Here is a 25,790-nt window from a genome sequence, read left to right as displayed (position 1 = left end):
CTAGAGGCTTGCGGGGAAAGTATGGGACTTAACATCACTTAGTAACTACAGGTCAAGTTCAGACCCACGCACCAGCTGTGGCGGCCACAAGGGGGCGCTACTGTAGCCTTCAGTGTCTCCGAGACAAGGATCGCTCTGTAAGCTCGCTCTGCCGGACGTAGCTAAGAATCCTTGAGGAAGAAAGACCTGCGACCTTCTTTGAACTCTGGCTTAACAACTGAGATTCTAATATCCATTCATAATAAAAAGCAATGCTGTGCTTAAACTGAATCTGAATGTGCCATTTTTTCTTTGAATTCTCAACAGTTTGGTTCCAAGGACAGTGGTGAGAAAACAAACGGCCTATTCAATTGTGGACATGGCCCGCAGCAAGAAACGCGTTTTGCACTGGGATCTGGTATATGGGAAAGAAGCGTTGTGGGAAATGATACCCTTACTAAATGTGGTCCACGCCTCAGGATAGTTTCTGTTCTACTTTTTTTTTTTTTTTTTTAGAGAGAGGGGGAGAGAGCAAGCACAGGCAGACAGAATGGCAGGCAGAGGCAGAGGGAGAAGCAGGCTCCCTGCTGAGCAAGGAGCCCGATGTGGGACTCGATCCCAGGACGCTGGGATCATGACCTGAGCCGAAGGCAGCTGCTTAACCAACTGAGCCACCCAGGCGTCCCTCTGTTCTACTTTTTAAAGAGAGTGCTGGTTGCGATCCCTACACTGAATTGAGGACATGCTGGTGGGTCACAGTCTGTCTAAAAAACAAAAAAAAAAAAAACAAAAAAAAACACCACTTTAGGTTACGTGTGCGGCAAATTGCTACAAAGGCAGACGAAATGCAGCAGAGCCCGGCCCCGAGGTTTTGCTAGGTTCTGGCAAGTCCTCCCCGGACCCCTCCCTCCCGCCACAGATCCTCTGGGAAGCTTCCAGGGAAAGATTCCCGAGGCGGATTTACTGTCCTGGGATGTACGTAGGTTAGCTGGGGTGCGGCAGAGCCAGGACGGAGGAAATTACTCTCTGCCAAGATTGGCCAATAAGGTCACATGCTCCACACACTTGGGGTCACCCTGGCCCCCACCGCGTCCTCCCTAGAGAACTGCAACAGAGCTTTCTGTGGAATTCTCTGGAAAAGTTGTTCCTCCGCGTCTCTACCCTCTGAACAAACCGGGAGCCTCCACATAAGCATTGGGGAGCGGAGCAGCCTATGCCAGGAGGTGCACATCTGGGCCTGGATGGCTGCTCTTCGCTCCCCTTTCAAAAACAAATTGAGGTGAAATTTCACTGTCCTTTTTTCCTCCTTTTTTTTTTTTTTTTTAAAGATTTCATTTATTTATCTGACAGAGAGAGTGAGAGAGCACAGGCAGGGGGAGTAGCAGAGGGAGAAGCAGGCTCCCCACTGAGCAGGGAGCCCCATGAGGGGCTCGATCCCAGGACCCAGGGATCCTGATTGAGCTGTAGGCAGAAGCTTAACCGACTGGGCCACCCGGGCGCCCCTTCCCTGTCCTCATTCACAGGAGTTACAGTTGTAAAGGTCAGCTGTAATATAGCTGGTGGTGTCTCTGCCCATCCCCATAGCCAGGCATTTTCTGGAATCACCCTGATTTCACGGCCACCAGTGGGCCGCACGCGGTGATGCACCCTCTGGCCACATGGGGGAGCCAGAGTGCGGCAGGTGACCCCACCTGAGTCCCAGTCCTATGGGATTCCCGGTGCAGCAGGGAGAGGGGAAGCCCTTTCTTTCCCCTGGAGTCTTCCAGGGATAATGGGAGCCTGGGGCGGCCAATAACGCCGCCGCCTACAGTGTGGAAGCAGCGTCTGGAGGTAGAAGGACAAAAATGAGACCAACAACACATGGAGAATCGAGAGTCCAGAACAGAGTCCTGACCACATTGGGTTCCTGGATGTGCGAGCCCTGGAGGCTGGAACCACTCCTCACCTTCCCTTTCTCTTGCTCAAGGCAGCCTGAAGGGAGTTTCTACAACTTGCAACATAAGGATTCTGACCGCGGGAGCCAAGATACCCTGTGGAATTCCAGAAGCTGATCCTCTGGTCAGATACCAGCAAAGGAAATAATCAAGAGAGCGCACCTGAGAGCTCGCTGGAGCGGAGAACCAGCTAAAAAGGGGTATCTGGTAATGCCTTCTCACTTAAACTCTATTTCCTTTTTGACAGCACCAGTTTGGTGACATTTACTCCCTCACATTGCTGTGGGGGCTTAACTGAGTTAAAATGGGCGAAGAGGGAAATCATGGAAAATAATGCGCAGTATAATGGTGATGCATTATTCGATCTGGCAAATAAGTGTTTTCTTTTCCCTTCTACAGACGCTGGGGATAGGTTACCCTTCAAACGTGAAGACAGTTACACAAGACAATGCCACTTGAAGGGAAGTATTTCCGGGAAAAGCAGCTAACATCAATGGAGAGTTAACTATGTGTCTGAGAACAGGCCAAGGGATTTTACCTACATCGCTTTATGCAATCCTTACAAACATTACATGCTGCCTTCATCATACAGAGAAAGACACTGAGTTTGGGAGCATTTGTTCTCATTCTAGGCGATTTTCCCCCTTGGAGACACCTGGCAGTGCCTTGACACATTTTTGACACGAGCTGGGGTGGCGCATTGGCGTAGAGCCAGCCGCGAGAGGCCAGGGACCAGGGCCGCTGCTGAAGCTCTTGCAAGGCACAGGGCAGTGCGCACAACAAAGCATTATCCAGTTCCAAATGTTCGTAGTGCTCAGGGTCGGACACCCCGGGCTTGGAACTCTACGACCTGGTTGAGGAACTCACATCGTTAACCGCCATGCCGTACCGTCTCCGACGGGCACACACACTCCTGCACACGCGTGCTCGCACTCACACGTGCACACACTCTCTGGGTGGGTTCGGGTGTTCGGCATGACAGTTTCCGAGTTCCTACACCTCCACGCTCAGGCAGCGACACGGAAAGCAGAGCGGAGACCGTTCTGGAGGTCAGGCTCAGGGGCAGTGTCTGGAGGATGGCCACAAGGCCTCGCCTTTGAGGAGCAGCGGGGAAGAGAAGAGGCCAGAGGTTTTAGATCGTGGCCGTCCCTGCGCCTAAGAGAGGAGCTCGTCAGCCTAGGAGACCTTCCTGGAGGCTGTGCCACTGACCTTGTTCCAGATGAGCACCGGGGTTGGGATTCCGATGACCTCACAGCTCAAGTACACCTGGGCGCCAGTGACATTCCGGATGTCCTTGGGGGGTGTCACGATGGAAGGCCCTGCAGGAGAGAACGCAAAGCCAAACACATCTTTTTAAACAGTCTGTAACATCAGTCAGCGTACTAGGAAGTCAATACTTGATTCTGTTTGGGAGGCTGTCCCTCCTGTGCACGATCTAAAGCAAACTGCGAAGGCCGCACTGGCATCCCCCTGTCACCAGCGTGACTTTGAAGCTCTGCTTTGGAAATGCATACTTCGAAACAAACAAACAAAAAGCAGTAGGAAGAAAAATGTGTTGTTCACAAAATTTTCTGCTCCCTTAAATCACATGTAATAGTTTAAATTTACCAGCTGTTTTGCATTATCTGGGCTATTCCAATTAATATAATGAGATTTAGTTCCAAAATGTTTGTTTTTCCTTTTTGCTTACCAGAATTTCTTTTAAAGTAGGCTCCGTACCCAGCATGGAGCCCCCCCACAGGGCTTGAACTCATGACTCTGAGATCAAGACCTGAGCTGAGATCAAGAGTTGGTCACTTAACCGACTGAACCACACAGGTGCCCATTTACCAGAATTTCTACTTTTGGCAGGGAGGGAATAACTGACGTAGGTAGTTAAAGAAAAAATATCTAAAGACATTTGAAACTGTGCTGTGCACTTAGAAAAGATGGCAGTCCCTGTTTTAAGAAGGTTTAGGATTGAAAATCGACAAGTCAGGGTGATCAAGAAGTAATGGCGACTTGGCCGTGTGACCTGGGAGACAGCAAGGAGAGAGAGACCTTTGAGAAGTGGCCTAGGTCTCCTGGAGGAAGGGGAAAGGGCTTTCTTCTCAGCTGGGGGAGGCACTGCAGCAGTGACAGGTGCATTGGGCGTGGCCAGGATGCCCAAGGACACAGCTCTTTCCTGGGCTCGAAGTGTCTAGGTCCCTGGCAGGGGCCACCAGCAAGTGGGGGAACGTGTCAAGGCACTGCCCACATAGCTTTGGCGGGCATGAGACCACCCAGCCAGAGCCCAGAGCGGTACCTGCCCAACCTCCTCATCCTGGAACACCTCTCCAGGGCTTCTCGGACCGATCTATCTATCCAGTCTGGTAAGAAGGTCCTTACACAGGTGCTCTCCAGAAAGTGCCCCCTGACTAAGACCGAGGGCTCCACGACTGGTTCTGACGATAGGGAGACAGACGCGAGTTAAAATAAGTGATTTGTTGTAAGGCTCAGGCCCCGGGACCTCACAGGAAAAGAAAAGTCATCATCAATGGGACGCATCTTTTTTGTTACTAAAGAGGTCCTTGGGTTGGCCAAAACTATGGCCCATGGGCCAAATCAGGCCTGCCACTCGTTTTTGCCTGGCGCCTAAGAGGTCTTTGTGTTTTTAAATGGTTGGGGAGGGGGAAATGGATATTTCATGATGTGAACATTATGGGAGAGTCACGTTTCAGTGTCCATTAATTAAGTTTTATTGGAACACAGTCATGCCTCGAGTCTGGCCACTGTGACCGAGGCCGAATGGCCTAAAACATTTACAGTGGAGCCCTTTATGGAGGAAGCGCCAGCCAATGGCTAAATACGATGGCACGGGAAACCCACTCAATCCTTCACACGTTACCTGGAGTTCAAGCAAGTAACCCAGTTCTGAAATGCGGCACTTTTAAAAAATTTTATTTGACACAGAGCGGAGAGAGAGAAAGAGAAAGGGATCACAAGTAGGCAGAGCGGCCGGCAGAGCAGGGAGCCCGGTGCGGGGCTCCATCCCAGGACCCTGGGATCATGACCTGAGCCGAAGGCAGACGCTTATCGACAGAGCCACCCAGGCGCTCCTGAAATGCGGCACTTTTGAAACCAACAGACACAGAGAGAACGGTGCTTGCTCAGTGCTCTTGGGGGGTTTGGGAGAGGAGCTCCCCAGCATCTGCTGTAGGGAGGCACAGACACCGTCTTCTTGGTGGCTTGTGTTTAGTATTTCACTTCTGCTCATTCTGAACGCCTGGTTTCAAGCACAGGGGCCTTCAGGGGCATGAGGGACAGTCCACAGAAGAGGTGGGGGCAGGGCTGGGAGCCTTACATTCCGTGCTGGGCCTCCCCGCCCCACCCCCACACTGAAGCTAAGACGGCACCCTACTCCCAAACCAAACCTGGCCAGTCCTCAATGCTCAGTGCCAGTTCTTGAAAGAATGAGTTAATCACTCCCTCCGAATCGTGGCTCTCCACTGCCAAATAAAATGTCTAACTGTGGGGTCATCTTGCATCAGTGTCCTGGGAGAGGGACAACTTCCCCTTTAGGCCTGGAAAATTTTTCTGGCACAATCAGGATTCAAAGGACACAAAATCTCCCCTTTTTCGACAGGCTATTTCCAGCACACTAGTAATTTTTTGAAATAGAAAGGAAATGACTCCAGCATTTAAGATTTTTTTCCCACTCATCTGAAGTATTAGATGCTGTTTTTTTTTTTTTTTTTTTTTTTTTTCTAATCCCTCGGGGTATTTTTATTTTTTCCCCCTTTGTAAGAATGTGCAAAACAATCAAAGTTCTGAAAGCCCTAAATAGATTTCGTGCTTCCTTTCCTCTAAACCGTAGGTCTGAAGAGGAAGCCTCTATCTTGGCCAGGGGTCTTGGCTTTTCAGTCACAAATGTGGATGGGGTGAGCGTGGTCGTGCTGCGTTTGTGTGTGTTTCTGGCTCGGTCTCCAGTGCTTCCTAGTCTGACCGGACCCACACAGGACCCCGCAAAGGTCTGAGCCAGGCCTGACTGCACCCCTGGCTTCCCCCAGGGTCCCGGGACCCCAGGGTGGGCCTACAGGAGAACCGGATCTGGCTGAGTCTGAACTACTTTTCCTCACCTCCCTGCGGGCGTCCGTGTGGCTCTGTCCTCCCTCCCACACACAGACTCTCTAGGATGACCTCAAAGCTCAGGGGACCTCAAGAGATTGTTCAGAGAATATTCTAGTATTCCCTTGTGGAGGGGCTTGGGAACAAAGCTCTCTCTCATGTATTAAAACCACACAAGGAATATAAGACTTTCTTTTTCCTGTGAGGTCCCGATGCCTGAGCCTTATAACAAACCACTTATTTTAACTTGCATCTGTCTCCCTAACGTCAGAACCAGTCGCAGAGTCCTCGGTCTAGTCAGGGGGCACATTCTGGGGACACCTGGAAGAATTTCTGGAAGAACAGAAGCTTTTCTGTTACAGGCCTTGAATACATGCTATGAATTCTTCCCATGGCATAATTGTAAAACTAAGATATTCTTCGTTTTTACATGGTCCAATTTATCACATTTTTCTTTTATGATTAGTCCTTTAAAAAGGACTGTTAAAAGAAATTGTGCCCTATTGAAGAAATTGTGCCCTGTTAAAAGAAATCTTTGCCTAGCCCAAGATCATAAAGACCTCCTGTTTTCTTCTATAAACTCTTTGGTTTTGCCTTTCACATTAGGTTTGTGGCCCATCTTGAATTGATTTTTGTGTATCCTGGGAAGTAGAGGTCAAAGTTCATCCCCCCACTGCCCCCAAAGGACATCAACTGCTTTGGCATCATTTGTTGAAAAGGCCATCCTTGGGGCGCCTGTGTGGCTCAGTGGGTTAAGCCTTTGCCTTCAGTTCAGGTCATGATCTCAGGGTCCTGGGATCGAGCCCCACATCGGGCTCTCTGCTCAGCAGGGGGCCTGCTCCCCCACCCCCGCCTGCCTCTCTGCCTGCTTGTGATCTCTCTCTGTGAAATAAATAAATAAATAAATAAATAAATAAATAGAAAGAAAAGGCCATCCTTTTCTTGATGAATCATAACAGTAAAACCATCGGCCATATATGAGTGAGTTTACTTCTGGATTCTTATTTTTTTTTAAACATTTTATTTATTTATTTGACAGACAGAGATCCCAAGTAGGCAGAGAGGCAGGCAGAGAGAGAGGAGGAAGCAGGCTCCCTGCTGAGCAGAGAGCCCAATGTGGGGCTCTATCCCAGGACCCTGGGATCATGACCTAAGTCGAAGGCAGAGGCTTTAACCCACTGAGCCACCCAGGCGCCCCTACTTCTGGATTCTTTCTTGTGTTCCGTTGCTCTATGTGTCTGTCCTTGCACCAGTAATGACTGTGGTATAATTTAGAAATGTATTCAGAGCACAGCACTGAAGAGAGGGCAGATTCATTACATCTACCCCTCTCTAACCCTCTCCTTATTCCAAGAAGCATTACATTTCAGGAAGCACAAGAGTTCTTTCAAAACTCTTTCTGAAGCCAGAAATATTCTGAATGAGAGCCATCACCAGGAGGTTCAAGATCAGGACAAATCAGTCTGTGGGTTCCTCTTTCTCTGTCCCAACCCTTGGAACACATATTAAACCTGAGGTGAATGGGCTGAGTCAATATTTAGATCACTCTAAGGACACAATTCTCATCAATTCTGCTACCAGCCCATCCCAAGAATTCTACAAGATTCCATACCATAAACTGTGCATTACTTGTTGAATCCGTTGAGTTGATGGGGATGGAAGGGCAGAGGGGCTCTGAGGACCCGTCTGCTGCACAACATTCACAAAAACCCTTGGCTATTGCATATGTCCTTGAACAAATGTCAGATTCAAGAACATAAAGAAAACTTGAGTAAACAGCATCTACACTAGAAAGTGCTGACCCACAGAATGCCCTTTAGGTTTTGCTATGTAGTCTCTTGCAAAGCCGAGTCAGATCAGTGAATGATTAGACTAATATTCAAGACACCAACCAACCTCCCAGAGCCGGTGGAGGCATGCTGGCTCCGATCGGATTTCCCGTGCTGGAAGGATCCATGGTTTCAGACTCTTCCTGTTTATGCTGCTCAGTGCTGATATCCACTGGGTCACCTACTTACTAAACTCTGCCTGGTTCTTTGCCACTCGCTGGTCTGGAAATTTCCTCAGAGAGTGAAGAGGGAATGGACAAGCTCATGATGAAGGCAGAAGACAGCAAACTCATAGAAAGATGAGTGAGCAGCCACTGTGACACAGAGTGAGAGAGGGACTTCATGGGACCCGCAGGGACACCAAGTGGACAGGTTTTGTATGGAAGCAAAGGGAGAGTGAAAATATTTGGGGGTAATATGGTGGCAGATCCAGCAACACTGTACTCCCCTCCCCCCAATCTAAATCACTGTCATCTCACACACTCCACTGATAAGCAATTTCACCGCCAACTGTCATCTTGAATTGCATGTCTGTCACGCAGTCCAGTTCCCGAAGTTTCTGTACTGCCCTCAGGAGAGAGCTCGGTGAAACGACTCCTAACCAAATAGTTTCTCTTTCCACTCTGCCTTTTTTCCAAGAAGTCCTAAACTGATCCAGAATTTGTTTCTGTTTTTAAGGGTAAAGGAAGTTTTGGTACCCTTTGAGCTTGTTTTCAGGCAAAAAGCTGAAAATCCGTTCTCGAGGCCGGGCCAAGGGTACCAATGATACGGTCTAGATCATGTTCCGTGTTTGGATCCCATTTGAAACAAGCTGCAGACTATTTAAATGTATGGGGACAAACCCCAGATAGGTTTGGTTATTTATTTATCCTTGTCTTTGTTCCAGTAAGCACTTCAGGCTGCTCAGACATCTGTCTAGCAAACATCCTGTACAGAGAATATCTGACTTGCCCACCACCTGTCTCCTCCCCTCCCCCACCCTGGGCAACCAAGCTGCCACGGCGCTGCCCGGTGGCCGGCATGAGGCGTCTACCCCAATGCCTCCCCACCTCAGACACACTTACCTTTCTCAGATGACTGGACCCAAATCAGCCTACTCTATTTTCCTTTCCTACTTCTCACAACCCCATGCTCATCCGATCTCTCTTCATCTTAGCTCTTTAAGTTCATTTTCTTGCCTGCCCCCGCTCCTTTTAATAACTCTTGCCTGGTGACCTTACATGACCTCTTCTCTTTAATGGTTCTCTGAAGGGAAGGAGGAAGAAGAAGGGAGGGAGGAGGCGGAGGAGCACAAGACAGCCAGATCCTCAATGAAGTTGTAGCAAGAAGTCCTAAGGTTGGAAGAAAACTAAAATTCGATTTAATGTGTCAGTGTCACTTTAAAATGACCTCGGAGGGGTTAGAAGTCTCCCACAGAATTTCCACCTAGAGGTACATCCTTCCTCCTCAGCTCCTTTGAATTAAGTTCTAGACAAATGACCCACAGATTACCAGATTATTTTAGGAATATTCAGTTATAACCTAGAAAGAGCTATATCCTGAGAAACCATGAAAAATGTAGAAAAGGGAAAATTGTGGATGGATGGATTTGAATCTTGAATATTTCATTTTGATTCTGAAGAGGCTAAGAAGAGCATTTCTTACAAAACACACAAATGAGGGGCACCTGGTTGGCTCAGTGAGTTAGAGCCTCTGCCTTCGGCTCAGGTCATGATCCCAGGGTCCTGGGATGGAGCCCTGCATCAGGCTCCATGCCGAAGCATAGAGCCTGCTTCCTCCTCTCTCTGCATGCCTCTCTGCCTACTTGTGATCTCTGTCTGTCAAATAAATAAATAAATAAATTCTTAAAAAAAATAAACAAACAAACAAACAAACAAAAAAACCCACACACAAATGACATAGGAATAGATCCTGAAGTGGAATCTTTAATTTGACCTATATTTTGCTCAAGCTGACTTACATGAACTTGTAGTAGAACATAGTTAAAATTTGTTATCCTATAAAAAGCATGATGATAACGTATTTAAATATGTGAACAATTTCCTAGTCTCTTATAGAGCATAAAACACTCCTCGACTTGATCTGAGAGGTCCTTACCATGTTATCATTAAAAAAACAAAGCCTTCTGGGAGACAGAACACTTGGCTCTCAGTCCGTGTCTACTGCTGAAAGCCACGACCCCGGACAAGCCACTTATCCACTGTTAACAGAAGAAACCAGGATGAGCCTGAGAATCTTCTCTTTGGGCTTAGAAATGAACATACTTATCAGGAGCGTGTCCTAGAGCTCACTCCTCTGGAATCTTCAACATCTGTGAGGTTCTGCAGTTCCGGGGCTGGGCTCTGGAGCTCTGGTGGCCCACAACTCAGCCCAGTGACCTCTCTGCCTATGTAAATGCAGTCTGTGTTGGGGTTAATGTAGAGCGTGAAGCCAGCCATAATGGCTGGTTTACATAGAGGCCACTGGGGGCCAGAGAAAGTTTCCGAGAAGGGCACTGGCCTTCGGAATGCCGAGGCCTGTGTGAGCACTCTGCTGTAGGAAGGCCGCCAGGAGTCGTCTTCCCTGAAGCTTTCTTTCTTTCTTTTTTTTTTTAAAAGGTTTTATTTATTTGACACAGAAAGAGAGATCACAAGTAGGCAGCGAGACAGGCAGAGAGAGAGGCAGAAGCAGGCTCCCTGCCCAGCAGAGAGCCCGATGCGGGGCTCGATCCCAGGACCCCGAGAGGCAGAGGATTAACCCACTGAGCCACCCAGGTGCCCCTCCCTGAAGCTTTTTTAACCCAAACAGCCACCCTGTGCTCTAAGACATGTCTGCATGATCCCTGAGTCTATGTTTAGTAGATCAAGCAGATTATCATATCGTATCTTTCCCATAAACAGATCCTCCTAGTTTGAGTAAGACCCCTTGTCACACATCAGGGGCTTGAGAAATAGTGATAAGGACCTGAAGGACCTTATCATTATCCCGAAGGACCAATAAAAGTGGGAGCAAAGAAGAGCAAAGGCTCTTTGTGTCTAAGGTTGACCCCTTGCCTTCTCCTCTCTTTCACGGTGAAGTCTGGAGTGATCGCTCATCCCTCTTACAGGGATTGCTGGCCATTCCCAGCAAATGTACGTGACGCGTGACAAAGTTCATTCTCCCAGGAATGAATAAAATAGAGCTTATAAAGGTTTCAACTGTTGCCTAGTGAGCCAAATTTTTTAATTTGAAAGACTTGTTTAGACGATGTTAGGAGAGGTCACATTCTGAAGCTGAATATATTCCACTGGAAAATACTCAAAAGTCAAATTTTCCCCAATTGTCTATTTTTGTCCTATTTGATTGATACTATATTCAATCATGTATTTTTTTTTTCTTCATCGCTTCCATTTCCCTCATCATCTCTTCCATTTTCGCTACAAATCTGCTTTTCTAACTTATACCCAAACTCACGCCCATGCTCACCCACCATTACCTGGCTCATTACTACTCTGAAGTTTCACTTATGATGATGCATGGCCCACTTGGGATGTCCTTCCTCTCATCTATTATCTCTGCTCTATCCTTTCTTTGAAGCTCTGCAGCTGAAGCGTCACCCTCCCTTGGCACTTCTGTATAGCTGAGATTCCCACTTCCTTCTTCTCTGAAATCCTGTTGCATTCACAGTTAGTGCCATACAGCTTAACACATCATTGTTCTCCCACGCTTGCCCCGGCAGGGCTAACCGAAGACGCCAGTGCCCTCCTGGAGTCAGAACTGAGCCGGAAACTCTGGAATCAGATGTTCCTCACGTTCACTGGAAGGAGGGACAGCCCAGATTATATGCAGTGGGTCAAGGGCAGCAGTAAACTCGCAACAAACGTGATTAGCCATTTGGAACGGAGTAGACAGCCACTGTCTTGAAAACGCACCCGTGTACATGCTGCCGAGACACCTAACCGAAGTGATGCTAGAACGACTTCTTAACCAGCTGGCAGATTATTTATCATCATTTTCTTTAATCCTCCACTTGACTTTCTCTTGCAATAAGCAATGTTTCTTGGCTACTGCCCACTCACTAACCTATCTATGATCGGGGGATGCAAATTAATTTGTGTATATTAGCCACGGAATCTCCCGCAAGGAGGGTAGGTCTGCCGGGAGTGGAGCAGGGGGGAAGGATCATCAATCATCCTCACATGAAAAAAAGGGTTTCTGTGCCATGTTGGGTTATATGATGGGCATTATAGCTCTGAGTACTTATCCACATGGCTAAGACAGCTGAGTATAAAGACTTCTCTACATTATAGTGGATTTTCCAGCCATACTTATCTAAAACTCTTAAAAGGTGCTGAATCTTGGAACAGTTCATACACAGTATGTGCATTCATACCAAAAAAGGAGGGTTTGAGAAAGAACAGTGATACCACATATGGAGATGAAGAGTTCAGACACCTTGGCAAAAATCCCCAGATTGAGTTCTGATAACACATTGAAGGGAAAAACACTAAACAAAAGTACAAACTAGGAAAAGAATAGTAGGAAGGCACTATGGCCAAGAGGGGGAAGGGGATGAAACACGCAAAAACTTCCTGATATTAAATAAGGGGAAGCAGTAGCTCGCTGTCTAATTAAAGAGCAGAGCCATCTGCCAAGACAAGTCATTCTGGGAACTTCCAGAGGTGGGGTGACAGAGCAGCCAAGCCTGGCTATGGGAATCCAGCACACAGTCTCCCGGGTGTCAGTGGAGGACAGAAAGGGCAGGAGGAAAAAGTACTAAATCCTAAGCAGCATAGGCCAGGTTTCATTTCAGGGCTTTAGTTTAAGATAGTCATCCGCTCATGGTAGTTACTGTTAGTCATTTACACTTTAGTGTGAACAAAGACCCAGTAGTTTGTCAGGATGGGGCCCTGTCAAACGCCGCTGGGGGCAAAAGTGTGTAAGAATTGCTTCCTCTCCTCCAAATATAATCTACTGGGATAGATGGGGGCTGCTGAACAGTTTAGATTAAGAACAAAATGCTGGGGAAGTAACAGACTATATAGTGAGTTTGGAGCACGGACCTTGGTATCAAGGCTTCTGTTCTAGCATTTCAAGTAATGTGACACTGTCAAGTTATTTAACCTCCCAGATTGTTCATCTTGAAATGGGGTGACAATATTGAAATCCTTAGATTAGTGGAAAGATCAAAGAAGATACAGCCATAGGCCTGGTACCTGGGCAGAGGAAAAAACCAGTAAATACTAGTTCTTGCTTCGGTTTCAACGTAGATTCCTTACTGACTGGAGCCGGTAAAAATCCTCTCTTCAGAATGAAGACAGAACATCACTTGGACATGCAACGGCTGGGGAAAGGAAATGACACTGGGCAGGCCCTGAAGTTCAGGAGTAGGACTTCTGTCAAGGCAACTCCCACCTTGAGGGACCAGCCTGAGCCGGTCAGAGCAGAGGTGCGGTGGCAGGGAAACGGCAAGAGCCAGCCCAGTGGACCGCGGCTCTGGGAGAGCGCACTGTGCAACAGGACAGCCGCGAAGATCCGGTGTGGGGCACCATGGAAGGTGGAGGCCATGGGCTTTACCGTGTCGCATGCCTCGGTGTCGGAGAGGCAGGATTCCCGCGGCATTTCAGGAGATGGTTTTGAAGGCCTTTGCAGGAGGAGTAGGACAGGGTGGGGGTTAGGGAGCAAAGTCAAGGTTGTAGCCATGGAAACAGGAGAGCGGCAGCCTGGAGGGAGTACTCAGGAGGAACAAATGCCATCCGTCCAGGAACTGACTGGATGGGGGTCCAAAGCTGTGGGCCGGGCTAAGAGAAGGCGCCTACCCACGAGCGGGAGTGGGATGCCGGTCTGGGGACGGTGCTGCATGGGGGAAAGGGGAAGGGACAGATCTGGGGTTAAATCTGGGCACTGAGGTGTGAGACCCTTTGGAAAGAGAAGAAAGGCTACAGTCTGTGGGGACCAGTAGTACCAAGGTCAATACCGTCTAGTGGACATTTTGGACCTGGGAAGGCAAGGTAGTAGGTTCCTTCCTACAGAAGGCAGGCAGCTTTGGCGCTCCCCCCCACCCCCCATGGGCAGCTTGTCTGCGAGAATTAGTGAGCTGCTGACCACGTGACCACCCCACCCCATCCACAGCAGAGAAGGAGACAGCTAAGGCATAGCTTAGTCGTGGCCCAGCCGCTCTGAAAGCAGACCATCCAGTGACAAAACCCTAGTGACGGCACACAGAACTCTGGTGACGTTGTGAATCACACTTCCTGACTCCTACTCACCGCTGGGTTTTAACAAGACACCCCATTATGGCTCGAATCTTCCATATTGAAAACCTTTCTAAATTGTATTAGTTCCCCCCCCCTTTTTTTTTTTTTTACTGTCGCAGATATCCTAGTATTCACAAGTCATTCTATGAGGACTGTGAACCTTGCAGTCAAAATTTTCACTCTAAGTCTGACCACGGAACGTGAACAGAAAATTCCTTCTTAACAATCTGCTGCTTACAAACAAATCTTACTTTGATGTTTTCTTATTCTTTCCCCCAACTTGGGTCTCGCACAAGAAGGAGTTGGGTACTGACCAAGGGTGTGACCCCCAGAGGTGACTCTGGAACACACGGGATGGGGTGACCCTTGGAGGGACCCTGCATGGAGGGTTCAGATATGTAAGGTGAGGTGACCACTGTGGTAGCCACGTGGTGGATGAGCAGACCCAGGCTGCGTCAGCAACAATGCCGGGGGGTGAGGTCATTGATTCGACAGAGCTCGCACAGAAGTTGGAAAACCTGCTAGCATCACCTACCAGACGGACTGACGTCCATACAAGTTAAATCAGCGGGCTAGAGTTTTACTTGGTTGGAGCCTCTGGAAGAACTGACTTTATATGCAGTACACTCTGAAGGGCAGCTCCCTAGTTATGTGGGCGTAACTTGTTAACATGGTCTTGGACATTCCTTTTCTCTACAGTTCATGGGCCTGTCCCGTCTGGACTATGACTCACCTTAAATCCAACATATGCAAAATGTTGGCTGCTCGTTCCTATTCCGTGAGCACAGAAACGGGTGGGGAAGTTTCCATCGTGGGGCTCTTTTCTGCCACCTGATTCTGGGATTCCTAAAAATCCAGACCGTGAGCTCCCCCGGGATGAGTCCCTGCTCACTCCCGTTCTCCCCTCCACACACACCCAGCGCCCAGCAATGGTCAGGCATCAGGAAATGTTTCCTGACCCAAGGTGTAAGAAAAAGGCTTCCGGAGCTTGGAGGTGACCCACCTCAAAGCTTCGTCTTTGTCCACAGGTCCTGCACCCTGAACAAGGACTACCCTTTGGTCCGTCCCAAAGAAACAGATGTTCTCGAACGCTGCCTGTAGCTCCACTCTGTCCAGGAACAGCCTGACGCTGTAGGGGTCCCAGCAAATCACTTCAGGCGGGCTGGCTGTTCTGGAAGCTTGGGGGAGCCGACAGGCCAGTAGAGAGTCGTTCTTTCAGAGCAGGAGTTAATCAGAAAGAGGAAACCTGTTCTGTTGGCACAGGTCATCTCACAGAGGGGCGTCCAGCAGCAGCCAGACACCCGGGGCCGACACGGGGTGAGCGCTGGGGCAGGGACCTGGCCTTCCAGGGGTGGCACCTTCCCTGGAGGCTGCCGATCCGCCGCACACTGGACCCCCGGGCACTCAGTGCCCACACCGGGGCGGCACGCCCGGAGTGGCTCACTGGGCTGGCTGTGGGGTCTGGCACTGGGGCTTGTGGAAAACTCCCCAGGCAGAAGCACTTGGTTACAACACCACTTCCAAGCCGGGGACACGCAGATGATGAGGAAGACAGACAGACAGACAGACAGAAGGCGGGCGGGGAGCCAAGAGGCCATGAACCCAGGCTGGAAGACAGAACACGTCCAAGTGTCTTCGGGGAGAGACCGAGGGGCCCTGGGAGATGCAATCATTGGGGAGGGAGAGAGAAGACTCTAGAGAGCCGGCTCTGGTGACCGGCATGGACACCAGAGAATAGCGACACGATCCAGCTGGCTTCCTCCTGCTCTAGCCACAGTCGGGCCATGTCTGAAGCTTTGTCAGAAGCTCCCAGCTACCCTGGCTCCTAGCAGTTCTCCTTCTGGGTCATTTTCCTAAAATAAAGCAGCTGGTTCTCAGCCCTGCCCCTGCCCCTCTGCTGCCTCCTAACTCCCCCCTTCCTGGCAGGCAGCACCCTTAGTGGCGGGGCCTACTGAAAATCCCATGAGAGCCGGACCCTTTCCCTTTGCTCGCCTCCGTTAAGACATTGGTCTTGGTCTGAAGAGGTCCAGGAGCAGGGTCCCAGGACCCCCCTGTGTGAGGAAACAGTCCCCTCGGGGCTGGGGTGTGGGGCGAGGGCTGCAGAGGAACGGCGCACCGGGCGCCTGGCATTTTTACTTGGTGAGGTTTTTCCCTTCAGGCCCCAGCCTTGTTCTTTCTCAGAGCTCATGGCTACAGTTGCCTCCTTGGCAGACAACCCCGGACGTTAATCAGCCGCCCACAACAGCTCCCCTGTTCTGTCTCCGTGCGCCCGCCTTGCACTGTGCCCTCTGGTTATCTCCTGTTCTCCTCCGCTGTGTCCGCAGACTCGAACGCTCTCAGCTATTTGCCCCCAGACTCAGCCTCTGTCTGCAGCTGCTCTGCTGAGTGTTCTCAGATGGCCTCCCAGCTTCCTGACAGAATTTCCAGTTTCTTCTCCCATGTTCTGCATTTTCCAGGGCTGTTCCTGAGGCTCAAGCCAGAGCAGGACACTTCTCCTTACCTTCTGGGCTAATTCTCATCTGTGTGTCTTGGGCCCTTGTGACGGGTGCCACCGGGTACTTGCTTTCCAAACGTGCTCTGTGTTCTGGCACGCATGCAAGCCGTTCTTCCTGAGTGCTGGGAGGAGATTCACGTCATGGAAGGTGCTAGATGTGCATGCGGTGGACTGTCTGGACTTGGATTAGCCAGACTGCTCGATGGGGCTCACCGTGGATTAGCCAGACTGCTTGATGGGGCTCACCAGTGCCAAACAACACTGCTCCGAAGATTCAGAGAAATGAGTATGTCTGGTTGATCTCAGCTCAGGAGGAACTTTCTGGTAGGAGCTGGAGAACTCTGAATAAGGATTTTTTTTTTTTTTTTAAAGATTTTATTTTATTTGACAGGGAGAGAGAGAGAGAGATCACAATTAGGCAGACAGGCAGGCAGAGAAAGAGGGGAAGCAGGCTCTGCGCCGAGCAGAGAGTCGGATGTGGGGCTTGATCCCAGGACCCTGAGATCATGACCTGAGCTGAAGGCAGAGGCTTAACCCACTGAGCCACCCAGGTGCCCCCTGAATAAGGATTTCACAGATTTCATTAGGGAGGCAAATCCTGCTGGCTCTTACCGGGTGGGTGTGAGCCGTGACAGGGGAGTCATTACTAGAAGGGACCTGGGGACATGGGAATGCCCTTTGCTGCCCTTACCAGTAGTTCTAGGACCAGACTCTCTGCTTTGGCACATTGGTTATTTGCAGGCAGCAGTGCTATGTGTTGTCTGTTTGTTTTGTTGGTTTTTCTTGTTTTCTTTTCCTTAAGTTGTTAATTCTATTTACAGTGCAGGAAAAAACGGGAAGTTTTCACGGTTTCAAGAGCAGATTGGGTTTTAAACGAGAAGACAGTGTGTCTTTGTGAGGACTGGGAACAACGGCATGCCAAGAATCCTACAGGTGAGGTGAAAGCCTCGCCCCGACGGAATCAGCCTTTTCCTCCACCACAGGCGTTCCTGTTAGAGCCACCGTCAGGCCCGGGCTTCGAGAGCTTACTCTTTTGTTTGAGTGAAGAAAAATAATTTCCTCATCGAGCAGCTGGGCCCTCAGATTTGGCACCTCTTCAGAGCGACCACACATAAAAGTAAGAAAACTCATTCTTTCTAAACCTGGGGAAGAAAATGTTCTCAGTCTTCCTGAAATTGACGTAAAACCTGCAGTTTGCGCTCCCTCGGTCCTTGTCTTTTGACTACATTCTTGGGAAAAACCTCCAGCAAAACGTGTGACCTCTTTAGGAAGCTGGAATCTTCAAAGACGGGGCCTGTTCACAAAGGGGGTTCATGCTTGTTCTGCTTGTGAACAATGGGGAGGAGACGGAAAAGTAACCCAAGGCTCTTCTAGTCCAGGGGGAAGATTATGTTTTTTTTCTTTTAGATTTTTATTTATTTATTTGACAGACAAAGATCACAAGCAGGAAGAGAAGCAGGCAGAGAGAGGAAGAAGCAGGCTCCCTGCTGAGCAGAGAGCCCGATGCAGGGCTCGATCCCAGGACCCTGGGATCATGCCCTGAGCCGAAGGCAGAGGCTTTAACCCACTGAGCCACCCAGGCGCCCCAGGATTATGGTTTTGAACCCGTCAGATATTTGAAGAGAAGAAAACTCAAAGGAGACTCAAGTAAGTAAGAACAAGTATGTTGGCTAATCATGAACCTCTCTCCGTATTTCCACCCACACTTGGCCTGTGAGGGTCATGATCTCGGGAGTGGAGATTAATCCCATTCAGACAGTTCTAATTTTTCTTTTTTATTTTATTTTTTTAAAGATTTTATTTATTTATGTGACAGACCGAGATTACAAGCAGGCAGAGAGAGAGGGGAGGAAGCAGGCTCCCCGCTGAGCAGAGAACCCGGTGCGGGGCTCGATCCCAGGACTCTGAGATCATGACCTGAGCTGAAGGCAGCGGCTTAACCCACTGAGCCACTCAGGCGCCCCTAGTTTTTCTTTTTTAAATGAGCAAGCAGTCTCTTAACCTACACAGTAATACTGAGGAATAACAATTCCACAAATATCCTGTAGCTTTGACATAGCTTTCCCAATGTCATGTTAGTAACACTCAGAAGATGTTTAAAGAACAGATCTTACTGGAATACGCTGATCACCAGATGTAAAAGTGGCCTGGCCAGAGATTTCATTCCTAATAATTAGGTGATATCAAAAGAAAAAATGTCATCTAATCATCATTAACTTTAATATCCATCCCTGTAATTATAACACTAACTTCTACTGTTGCCTAGTTGAATTGATTCTGTAAGGGAAAATCCCGATGAAAAAAGGCACAAAAGGCTAGAACAGTCCACAGTGAATATTAACTAAACCGAATTTCGGCATTGCATTGGCACAAAGCAGGTAAAAACAGGGCGTGGACCTGATACGGGTTCCCAATACAGAGAGTGTGGCCGGATACACAGGTAGATAAGCAATTATGATATGGATGGAATGTGTCTGGTCCCATGATATAAGGAACTGAATTCATAGAAGAGAAAGGGGCTTGCAGAAGTTCAAGGTGGTGGATGGGGCAGGTGAGGAGACAGCAGGCAAAGGCATTAGTGTGCCCAAAGAAAGGAGGTGTTACTTGCAGGAAAACTAAGTAAGACTTGTATTGCGCTTTATACCCCACAAAGAACTTTTCTATCTATTACTTTATTTTTGATTTCCCAATAATCTTGTGAGATAAGCTAGTCATTTTACAGATACAAAAGCTGAGGTTCAGTGGCTTGTGCAAGGTCACCCAAATGAGAGTAGTGTAGCTAGGACATGACTCTATTTTTTCTGAGTGCAAACCCTAAGCCTCCATGTCGCCTCTCAACATGATCCATGATGGCTGAAATGTTCCATCTTGCTCTGTTTTGTTGCAAGAGAAGGAAAAGAAATCTTGAGAACTGGAGGCCAAACTAGACTGCAGAGGTTTTCAACGTCAACCAGTGAGATAAGCGATGTCTACAAGTTATACTGAGGAAAAGGCAACAGAGAATAAAAACATTAATCCATTTTGGAGAAGAGTCCCACAGAATCCTAAAGAGAGATCATGGCTCACCATTCACACTCTGGCCTGAAATGCTTCAGAGGTGATTATCTGAGTGGTTCTGGGTAGTTTAGACCTACAGCTCCGGATAGGTGAAAATTATCCCCCTTATACTGCGTGCTGGGCAGACACTCACCCCACTGCAACCATACGGTTAGAGTCCTACCCAGTTCTTGGAGTAAAACAATCTGGAAACTGCAGCCCATTTTTATTGCATTTTAATGGTTTCAATAAATGTTTAATGTGACAATCAGTATTAGAAAATACACTTCATGTTTTGTCTTACAAATTGTTGGGGTTAATGTAGAGCATGAAATCAGCCATAACACCTGGCTTGCTAAAAGGTAACACGGAGGCCGCTGGGGGCCGGGGAAGGTTTCAGAGAAGGGCACAGGCCTTTAGAATGGCGAGGCCTGTGTGACTCCTCTGCCGTAGGAAGGCCCTATGGAGCTGCGTTCCCTGAAGCTTTCTTAACCTAAACAGCCGCCCTGTGATCTAAGACATGTCTGCATTGTCCCCTAGGCTATGTTTAGCAGAACTCATGGAACACGCAGATTAGCATGTCATATCTTTCCTATAAACAGATTCTCCTGGTTTCAGTAAGACCCCCTGTCACACATCACATGCTTGAGAAACAGTGACAAAGACTTACGATTATCCTGAAGGACCAATAAAAGTGGGAGCAAAAAAGAGCAAAGAGTCTTGTGTCTCGGTGTTGAGCCCCTTTCCTTCTCCTCTCGCAGCAAAGTTTACAGTAACGGTTCATCCGTGGGTACAGGGACTGCTGGCCATTCCCGGCAACAAATCATGAAGAAGATGCCATATTCTTGGAAAGTACCTTATATGTGCAGGAATCCTATGAGAACTTTAAAGTTCAACGTTAACACTTAGTAAACATTCCTGGGTAGAGCCAAGCAATCCTTATCACAGTGAAAATGGGATAGATTATGTTTTAGATTTACATCTTCATCTTGAGAAGAACTTTTTAGTTGCTAGAAAGAGGGTAAGGGCCCTATGTGAAAACATTTACTAAACCATAAAATCCAGAATAAATAATATCAGGCCCTGAGTATCATCTCAGCCTCATATATATATATATATTTTTTGGCCACATCCCACCTGAACTCTAAACGCCAGCCATAAAGAGCTTTTTGTTTTCCTCAAATGTCCTGTTCTCCCCTAAGCTTTACATATATCATTCCTTTTTCTGGAACAATCCCCCATCCCCACCCCCTTAATTTCCCACTCCTCCCCACTTTTGCTTGGTTAACTCCTACTAGATATCCTTTGGTCTCAGCTATCTTTTTTTTTTTTTTTTTAAGATTTTATTTATTTGACAGACAGAGATCACAAGTAGGCAGAGAGGCAGGCAGAGAGAGGGGGGAAGCAGGCTCCCTGCTGAGCAGAGAGCCCAATGTGGGGCTCGATCCCAGGACCTTAGGATCATGACCTGAGCCACCCAGGCACCCTCAGCTATCATTTGAACAGATTTTCCTTCCTCATCTCCCTCCACTCCTTATCACACACCTCCCCCCACCCAATTTAGAATGGGGGCTCCTTTCTGATTTCTCCAGGGCTCTCTATATTTACCCTTATCCTAGCATTTTCACAAGGCATTCTGATTGTGTCTGCATGGCACGTCAGAGGGTGAGCTCAGTGCCTGGTAAGGACTTGTCAATTTCCTCTAGTCCTTTCTTCTGTCCCATGGGCCCAGCACGGACTCAGTACACAATTGAGTAGCTGAGCGAAGCAATGCCTCTATCAAATCACACACCAGGTTGCATATTTTTATGCAAAGGTTTAAATAGCATGGGGCACCTGGGTGGCTCAGTTGGTTAAAGCCTCTGCCTTTGGCTCAGGTCATGATGCCAGGGTACTGGGATTGAGCCCTACATTGGGCTCTCTGCTCAGCAGGGAGCCTGCTTCCTCCTCTGACTGCCTCTCTGCCTACTTGTCATCTCTATCAAATAAATAAATAAAATCTTAAAAAAAAAAAAAAAAAGGTTTAAATAGCATGAGTTTAGGAACCATTCCAAGAAAGTGGTTTACTTTGTGTTGATTATTAAAAAACACTTTGGGGGGGGGGTGCCAGGCAGCTGTATATAACGCTCCTATCCCAGAGTTTGTACAAGGCATGTTTTGGCACTTGGGAAGGGTTAAAGCGACAAGATTCTGTTAACCGTGGCCTTGAAACGTCATCCTCAACCATCCATAGATATAGACAGGTCAACGCTTAGGCATGCCTTTCTTATGTTGCTGACTCAGCTACTCAGGAAAGCAATCAAAGGGCCAGAAAAAAGGGCTGATTCTGTATTTTTCCCTTATACTAACATAGATCATATGTTTAAAAATCTATAAAAAGTAGCAATCTCATTTAAAAACTTATATAAAGCCCCAGGAGACAAGAGATAAAGACTGGCTCTATAGCAAAATGCTGGCTTATTAGTCAATTTAGAAGATTCAAAAATCCAGGGTCGCTGGTCAGACTTTGAGTGGGAGAGACCGGAGTGGGGGCTGGGCAAACACTTCCAAGTGCAAAAGCAAGTCCACACTGACCAGCAATATTATTGTATTAGAAACGATGGATTAAAACAAAACAAAACAAAACAAAACAGCAAAGCATAAGCCACAGTTATCCAAAGGTGTTAAAAAATTTATACCAGGGGCTCCTGGGTGGCTCAGTGGGTTAAGCCTCTGCCTTCGGCTCAGGTCATGGTCTCAGGGTCCTGGGATCGAGTCCCACATCGGGCTCTCTGCTCGGGGGTAGGGGAACCTGCTTCTGCCTCTCTCTCTGCCTACTTGTGATCTCTCTCTGTCAAATAAATAAATAAAATCTTTTAAAAAATAAAAACATTTATACTAGATTTTAAGTGAAAAGATCAACTTAAAAATCTGTTTCCAAACATGAAAGAAGAATTGTAGATTCCACATGGAGAGGAAACTTCCAGTGGAGGGATGGGGCCGTTTTAGTGGGACAAGAAGCGGTACTGAGATTTGCGTCTTCTGGTAAAAAAGAAAATCCTTTTCTGTTAATGTTTTCATACTCTTCAACTATCATATAGGCACTAACTTTAGACTTTAGGTATTTTACAGGTGAGGCTGGGGGGTGGGGTGTTAGCCATTTGCCTTAACTCGTTACTGGATGCTGGCAGCCATGAAAACTAGAACCCCAATGTTAATAGCAGCAATGGCCATGGTCGCCAAACTGTGAAAAGAACCAAGATGCCCTTCAACGGACGAATGGATAAGGAATTGTGGTCCATATACACTATGGAGTATGATGCCTCCATCAGAAAGGACGAATACCCAACTTTTGTAGCAACATGGACGGGACTGGAAGAGATTATGCTGAGTGAAATAAGTCAAGCAGAGAGAGTCAATTATCATATGGTTTCACTTATTTGTGGAGCATAACAAATAACATGGAGGACATGGGGTGTTAGAGAGGAGAAGGGAGTTGGGGGAAATTGGAAGGGGAGGTGAATCATGAGAGACTATGGACTCTGAAAAACAATCTGAGGGTTTTGAAGGGGCGGGGGGGGGGTGGGAGGTTGGGGTACCAGGTGGTGGGTATTAGAGAGGGCACGGATTGCATGGAGCACTGGTGTGGTGCAAAAATAATAAATACTATTATGCTGAAAATAAATAAAAAATAAATTAAAAAAAAATAAACTAGAACCAAATTTATCTCCTTGCGCTTTACTATTAACTGGGAAAAACAGTATGTCTGTTCTCAATCCACCGGCCACCATCAAACGGTATGAAGCTGAGAGCTTAAAAAGCTGTTGAGCAAAGCCATTCAGCATCCACAGCTCCATTTCTTAAGCAAAATGGGCAGCACAGAGTTTTGTTGTGGGAAGACGTCTAATTTGCATGAGTAGAACATGAACAAACCAGATAAGGATGGCTCCAGGAAAGTAATTCCCCCAAGTCCCCAGAGTCTTGAATTTGGAAAACCACAGACGACTCTGGAATTCGGGAACATCACAGACGGTACTACTACTGGCCAGAACTCCCCACGTGACTTCAGCCCACGCATGGAGGCTTGTCAAGGTCCCAGGTGCTGGCTCACCCACGGGCTATGGCTGAGCCAGAATAACAAAGAAAGAAATCCTCCCCAAGCACACACATAAGCAAAAACTATCTTCCCCTGGCCTCTGCCAAGACAGCTGGAGCCAAAGAGACTAGTTCGAAACTCTGATTCGTCCCTCAAGACAAATGAACTCAGTCTACGGAGGCAATGTAGGCAAATTTCTTCTCAGTAAACAAAAGTTAAGGTTTTGGAAAGGGGCTTTGGAGAAAAGACTGAGGCCACCCCAGAATCTTAACTTTACAGAGAAAACAGAGAAGGGCTCAATCTAAGCTTCGAAAATGCCAACAGACGGACACGTACAAAGGGGCAAGTCCAGAGGCAAACGGCATCAAGATGTCAGCCCTCCTCCTACTTCACAGAACCGTGGGGTCTGGGTTCTCAGCCAGCTTCCTGCTGAGCCGAGGAAGGATCTTTAGTGAACTGTTCAATTTTGGCAACAGCAAACAAGAGTCTGATTGGGAAAACTGCTTCTTCCCTCCCAGAGCACCAAGCTCCTGGGCTGGCCCAGGGCATCTATCTTAGTTCCCTGGTCAAAGCCACGGCCCCAACCTTCTTCACTGCTCTGGTCTGCTAGCCAGTTGTTCCCCTGGATCTCTCTGCCCCACGCCAGCCGACTGTCAACCACAGATGTGAACTGGTGTCCAATTCTGCCTGCCTTGCATTATCACTAGAATAGTCAGTCCAGGTCTGCTGTGTATCTCCCGCTGCATGAGTCTCCCCATCCCCTTACCAAATCCTCCCTTTCTAGGCAGGGCCTAATTCTCCTTCCCTTGACTATGGGGTGGGCTTCTAACAAATACAGTGCAGTACAAGTGACAAAATAGGACTTCTGAGACTAGGTCATTAAAGGCATAGCAGCCTCTATTGTGCTTTTTCTTGGGTCACTTGCTCTGGGAGAAGCCAGCCGCCATGTTGTCAGGATGCGCAAGCATTGCGGTGGAGAAGTCCAGGTGAAGAGGAACTACGCCCTCCTGACTACAGTCATGTGAGGGAGCCAGTGGGGAAACACACCCTACAGCCCCGGTCAAACCTTCAGATGACTGCAGTGCCCACTGACATCTTTTTTTTTTTTTTAATATATTTTTTTAAAGATTTTATTTATTCATTTGACAGAGAGAGATCACAAGTAGGCAGAGAGGCAGGCAGAGAGAGAGAGAGGAGGAAGCAGGCTCCCTGCTGAGAGAGCCCGATGCGGAACTCGATCCCAGGACTCTGAGATCATGACCTGAGCCAAAGGCAGCGGCTTAACCCACTGAGCCACCCAGGCGCCATCCCACTGACATCTTGACTGGAACCTCCTGAGAGGTCCCAAGCCAGAACGCCCGGAGAAGCCAGTCCCCAGTTTCTGACCCCCAGAAAATGTGTGAGTTACATTAACAAATATTCATTATTCTTTTAGGCTGTTAAGTTTTGCACTGATTTATTACATAGCAATAAACAACCAATACAACATCTTTGAACCTTCTCTATCGTCAGCTAGAGTTGTTCTTGAATTAATTAATCCCTGGCCACCTTACAAGTGCCTGCCTTCGGCTCGGGTCATGATCCCGGCCTGTGTTAGGCTCCTTGTTCAACAGAGAGCCTGTTTCTCCCTTTCCCTGTGCTGCTCCCCTTGCTTGTGCTCTCTGCCAAATTAAAAAAAAAAAAAATCTTAAAAAGAAAATCATAGTACATCTTGGAGAATGAGTTTTTTGTTTGTTTTGTTTTTGTCATAAAGTCCTTTCCCTAAGGGTTAGGGTAAAATATGCCCGCATATACAGAGTCTTCATGGATGGATATTTATTGATTTGGGCCATTATTGCTCAATCCCAAGAAGATGACTGCAGTGATGATAATACATATTTCTGACAACTATTCTTTTTATTTTTTTTAAGATTATTTATTTATTTGACACACAAACACACACACACAGAGACAGAGAGAGAAAGAAACAGAGAGAGAGGGAGAGGGAGGGAGCACAAGCATGGGGAATGGGGGAAGGAGAAGCAGACTTCCTGCTGAGCAGAAGCCCGATGTGGGACTCGATCCCAGGACCCTGGGATCATGACCTGAGCCGAAGGCAGATGCTTAATGCCTGAGCCACCGGGGCACCCCCAACAATGATTC

The 25,790-nt window shown here is 47.9% G+C and overlaps 1 protein-coding gene and 1 long non-coding RNA gene across 2 annotated transcripts in view; one reads left to right on the top strand and one right to left on the bottom strand.

Annotated features, from left to right (window-relative positions):
- IGFBP7 (insulin like growth factor binding protein 7) overlaps nucleotides 1-25,790 on the bottom strand; it is a 77,363-nt gene that overhangs the window by 7,143 nt on the left and 44,430 nt on the right. The window contains exon 2 of the mRNA XM_059160467.1: nucleotides 3,123-3,232. Within this exon, the coding sequence (XP_059016450.1) occupies nucleotides 3,123-3,232 (110 nt within the window). The remainder of the gene's footprint in view (nucleotides 1-3,122; nucleotides 3,233-25,790) is intronic.
- On the top strand, nucleotides 16,449-18,504 carry LOC131823744 (uncharacterized). Its single transcript, XR_009350654.1, has 3 exons — nucleotides 16,449-16,861; nucleotides 17,359-17,654; nucleotides 17,968-18,504. It is a non-coding gene; the product is annotated as an uncharacterized LOC131823744 (long non-coding RNA).

Source organism: Mustela lutreola, chromosome 1, assembly GCF_030435805.1.
Source record: "Mustela lutreola isolate mMusLut2 chromosome 1, mMusLut2.pri, whole genome shotgun sequence".
In the NCBI taxonomy this organism is placed as follows: Eukaryota; Metazoa; Chordata; class Mammalia; order Carnivora; family Mustelidae; genus Mustela; species Mustela lutreola.
The sequence above is the reverse complement of the archived record's forward strand: the minus strand, read 5'-3'. Positions and strand labels throughout refer to the sequence as shown.